Genomic DNA, 5167 nt, shown 5'->3' with positions numbered 1-5167 from the left:
TATGTCTGTTTGTGTGGTTTTTTGGGGTGTGGTTTTTTGTTTGTTTGTTTGGGTGTCTAGGCTGGAGGTTTGCTGGTTTTTTTTTGGGTGTAGGTTTATTTGTTGAAGATGGCAAATATTTTTTGATTAAATACATACTCTTGAATTTTTAATAAGTACCAGAAAAGTCAAGGTTGTGCCTTGTTTGACTGTGGACTCGGAGTTTGGTAGGTAGAGCCAGAGGCTTGAATCTGAGGTAGTGCTCAAGGGTAATTTGTAGGCAGTTGCTACGGGTACGGTAGCCGTATCTAATGTCTCGAGGCTACGGCGTACGGGAGTCCATTCGCTTCATACTTAACGAGACAAAGATGGCGGCCGGTGGCGCCATATTTCGAAATAACGCCTTGGGAAATAATTCCGATTTGAGAGTTTAGATGAGCTAGAACCCTAACCCTAACCCTAAACCCTAACCCTAACCCTAACCCTAACGCCAAAAAGGGGCTTCAACGAACAACGGCTACCGTACCTCCAGCCACTGCGTAATCGTAATTTGTATCAAGCATCATCTACCATTTTTGTTAGCTCAGCTAACGAAGTCAGATGCAGCTTGTAGAATCGCATGATTGTTCGTGCGTCCGTCCGTCCGTCAACAGTTGGGCACAAATCTTAACCGCTCGACGTACGGGGGTTGATAGTTCTCTTGATATTCAGGACGTCGAGGGGGGGGGCATTGCAAAAAGCACTCGGGACGTGAATTGGGGGTCAGGGTCAAAGGTCGAGATGTGTTCAATGGGGGGAATATTTCCCCATAACTCAAGGTATAGGAGCAAATACGGAATTGCGGACCAAAAGAAATCTCAACGGCTCGACCTACACTCTTAATATTCGGTGTATAGTGTGATGGGAAGGAAACCCATCACCACTGCGAAATTGGAGGTCAAAGGGCAGTGGGGGAAAGTTCAGATATCAGACATTTTCTGGGGACATGGTCTAACGGAACGAGTGCAAAACTTTTTTGTTTCAGCGCTGACCTACCGTTTTTATCACTTTATTGAAAGTACCATGAAATCTACTTTCCACTGACGTGCGAAGAGTAAGTGTCTGATAACCTTTTGACCCTCAAGAGGAGGGTTAAACATGGATTTGTTGACTGTTAACAAAGGACTGAACTGCTTTATTAGAGCTCCCTCCACCCTCTCCCCACCACCACCACTATGCTCGCGCTCGATGCATATCCATGATAACGTTAATATAGCGAAGTCATTAAAGTTAGACAGATATCTTTATTACTGTACTACCGGTATTATAGCAAAGCCTATCAATGCGGTGGCGGGAGGGCGCACTTGATTCGATTGCCAGTGAGTTTATCAGAAGAATACCCGGCTACAGTACACGTCAGTTGAACGCTGTCGCTCTGCGGCACTTGTTATATTGTATGTTAGATGTAATGGCCATTATTGGTCTACACAGATGCATAGGCCCAAACCTAGTTTAGTACCCCTGATTAGTTAAGCACATGCGAAAACAAATTTGCAGGGTCCCAAACTATCCTTGAACTTTGAAGTTGATCAGATTCATACAGTGTATATGAATCTGTGTAGACCAATGAATGGCAATGCCAATGATATGAATATATCAATTGTGCTCTATAATTGAACTTGACAGTGTCCTAGGACTAAGATGTAGTCTAGGACCCCATAGGACCTGATAAGTACGGGATTAGTAGTACAGTAAAACTCGCATAAGTCGGCACTTTTGGGACTAGAATTTTTGTGCCGACTTACATAAATGACGATATACGCGTAAGTCGTCATTTTGTCATGTTGTATTATATATGGGGGGGGGGAGTGGGTGGCTAGCCACCCCTCTGTGGCTAACAATATTTTTACACATGTGACCAATTAGTTATTGCCAAGTGACGCGGCTGTACAAAACAGCACCTGATGCATGGGTTAAATGATGTAATTGAGTGGCAAATCAGGTTACAACCCTTTTGCCGATTTTTTTCACAATTCCAGGAAAGAGTTTGCTGTTGCCCTGATCCCAGTGGTGGTCACCCCATACATATTCAATAATGAACACGACTTAAACAATGCCCCCTTCCCTCCGTACATCAATCGATGCCGCACTACAAGCGCACGAATTGGTTTACAAACAAGAGAATTGTCGTAGTCAGAATGAAGCTTGTACATGTACTCAAAATTGCCTCAAATACCATCTCCTGCGATCTACATTTGAAAAAATTTTCTGGTGGAGGGACCCCATACGCCCCGTCTGTTTCTCACCTGCCTCCTTGAAATCCTGGATCCGCCACTGATTTATATGTACGCACATGCACATTTTTAAATCAACATACTTTTTCTTACAGATGTGTACAGCTAGCTCCTGTTGCTGCTAACAAGAAACATGTCACAAGCAACAGAATATGTGTCTGATGAGACTGGTGCCAAGTTTATCGCTGCATCCCAGCGTCCAGATGGCACTTGGAGGAAACCACGTAAAGTAAAAGAAGGGTTTGTTCCACAGGAGGAAGTGCCCGTCTATGAGACAAAAGGCAGGCAGTGGGTAAAAAGTAGACCAACTGGACCTGTTGGTACGTATCCTCGAGGAAGCAAAACTGTCATAGCGGACAGCCCGAGGATTGAAATTATACCTGTTGCTTTATTTATTTGATTGTGAGTGCGTGCGTGCGTGTGTGCATGCGTGTGTGCATAGGTGTGTGTGTGCATAGGTGTGTGTGTGCGCACGCATTCATGTGTGCGTGTACGTGCGTGTGCGTGCGTGCGTGTGATTGTGTATGTGTGTATGTGCGTACGCATGCGTATCTGTGTATATGTATGTATGTGTATCAGGGCTGTAGTGGCCTCCCAAAATGTGCTACTGCAGAAAAATGTAGGATCACCCAGTAATAATAGCATAAGTGGCGGTTATGGTGTGTGCCGGCACACATGGCGAACGCCGCAGTCGCAAAGCCCATTCGGGGGGTCTGGGGGGCCATCCCCGAGAAAACTTTTGAAATTTAGTCTGGAAATGCAGGAAATGCCATTTCCAGGCTCTAAATTTCAAAAAAAATTTATGTTGAAAGCAACCAATTCTGATCATTTTAAAAGGTCAATTTGTAAATTTCAAAAAGGATGTAGCTAAAGCTGATGTTTTGACTAAAGTATCTAAAATATATATTACGAGTATGATAACTTATTAAACATTGTTTACAAAATTGTATATACTATCCCTATCAGTACGGGTACATATCTTTCTGAAAAATAAGCCTATTTTCAATCAGCATTTATACTTTCACTATCCTCTGTATGTTTTGAATCACAATACCTTTGTCATATTAAATACACATTCAAAACAAGGGGAAAATGTTTTTTTTCACGGGAGCTCTTTTTCTAGTCTGTGGGGGAAAAAGCTCCCGTCAAAAATTTTACCAGAGCTATTTTGAGCCTCACGGGAGCAATTTCGGAGGTTTGAAGAGAGAATCGCTCATCGCTCCCGTGTATTTTTTACCCTGATTCCAAATCTTAGAGCACTGATATAACACCTCTAATTGATCAGTATTAATAGTAATACCAGACAGTTCAGTCAGATAACAGTCAGCTCCTTGGTTCCCTGCAAATTATTTTTTTTCAAAATAGTGCCACGGCAGTGCCGTGCTGCCGTGGCGGCCACTACGGCCCTGTGTATAAAGTATTGTTTTATTTATTTTAAGGTCTTGCTCCTGTAGTAAAGGAAGCCTCACCAGCAGCCCCTATGTCCAAGAATGCTAAGAAACATGCCAGGAGGAAGGAGAAGAAAAAAATTACGGAGGAATCTGTGACAGAACAACTCGAGGTATTCACAATAGAGGAACCTGATTTTGGTGAGGATCCACAAAGTAAATCTCATAACAAAGCTGTCAAAAGTCAGCCTGTCTCTTCGAACTTGCGGCCAGTGCCACCAAACAGCGATAAAGGGGATTCGGCTGGCATTGAGAAGAAGATAAAGAACCTGAAGAAGAAGATACGGCAAATCGATGACCTGAAAGCGAAAATTGAGTCGGGAGATCTGTCCGTTCCTGATCCCGACCAGATAAATAAGGTTGAAAAGAGAAGTGAGTTTGTGGATGAACTAGAGGATCTAGAAGTTCTACTCGACACTCTTTAAGGCAGCCACAGATTGGAAGCAATCTGTCATGCAGAATAAACAGCTGTGAAATGTGACAACTGAAATAGGTTATGTAAACTACTCAAACAAGTCTTTACTTTGTAACCCCTTAAAACTTCTAGCCGTACTGTTATTAAAATCTATTTGGGATAGTTCTTGATAACTGGTAGCATTGTGACTTACTCATCACCTGTTATGAAGCACTGTCTCTGAAAGAATGTGCTGTAGCTATCTTGTCTGCGAGAGGTAAATTTCGCCATTTTTATAGTATTTAACGTGCAAGTCTTTAAGGTCTACTGTGAACAGTGGACTTCATTTTCACATTGTTTTATTAGCTTGTGTCAATTTTCATATAACATATTGCTAAGAAAAAGGTACCACACAGTGTAGTGCTCACAAATATATGAAATCATAAAATTAATGTACAGAGCGAGAATAAAAATTGCTGTACAAAGCTTGCAGAGAATAAGGGACAGTTCCATCTTCAGAATGAAATCAATTTCAAATATTTATTGAATATCATTTGCTTTTTGTTATTTTCCACCTCTGTATAATTTTCCAGGGGCCCATTGTCAGAAACAAAATTAGTCTTGACATTAGTCTTAACATTAACTTTTTCTCTTAGACCATTGACAGAAACGCTGCGAAGCTACCTGAATCAAAATTCGTAGCAGATTTCCTCATAACAATACAAAACAAAGTGCTGTCGACGGTCTACGAGACAATGTTGGTGTAAAGACTAATGTTAATGTTTTGTTTCTGACAACGGGCTCCAGACTTGCTGCATTTTATCTCGCCAAGTCCTTACACATGCATTGTTAGTTAAAGGGTGCTTTTTACAGCTCGGTAAGAGACTGCATCCATCCCGTAACTTTACAATTTTAAAACATGTTTTAGATGTATACAATGTCACTATGTGTACTATGTCTGAATTACAAAAAGATGAATGAACATCCTTTGGTGTTCACTGGTTTAATCTTGACTGTAACTGCAATTGCCTGTGGTAGTGTTAAATAAAACAAAAAATATCTCTAAATTGTTA

At 41.6% G+C, this 5167-nt stretch overlaps 1 protein-coding gene across 1 annotated transcript; it reads left to right on the top strand.

The window, feature by feature from the left end:
- The first annotated feature begins 99 nt into the window (after positions 1–99).
- On the top strand, positions 100–5167 carry LOC106814280 (partner of Y14 and mago-like). Its single transcript, XM_014818579.1, has 3 exons — positions 100–206; positions 2348–2572; positions 3692–5167. The coding sequence occupies exons 2-3, from the start codon at positions 2386–2388 to the stop codon at positions 4123–4125; spliced, it is 621 nt and encodes a 206-aa protein (XP_014674065.1). The 5' UTR covers positions 100–206; positions 2348–2385; the 3' UTR covers positions 4126–5167.

Source organism: Priapulus caudatus, unplaced genomic scaffold (assembly GCF_000485595.1).
Source record: "Priapulus caudatus unplaced genomic scaffold, Priapulus_caudatus-5.0.1 Scaffold25, whole genome shotgun sequence".
Lineage (NCBI taxonomy): Eukaryota > Metazoa > Priapulida > Priapulimorpha > Priapulimorphida > Priapulidae > Priapulus > Priapulus caudatus.
The sequence above is the reverse complement of the archived record's forward strand: the minus strand, read 5'-3'. Positions and strand labels throughout refer to the sequence as shown.

Coding starts and splice junctions, on each gene's coding strand:
- LOC106814280 (XM_014818579.1), top strand. CDS start 2,386: ATGTCACAAGCAACAGAATATGTGTCTGATGAGACTGGTGCCAAGTTT. Junction 2,573..3,691: donor TAGACCAACTGGACCTGTTG/GTACGTATCCTC, acceptor ATTTATTTTAAG/GTCTTGCTCCTGTAGTAAAG.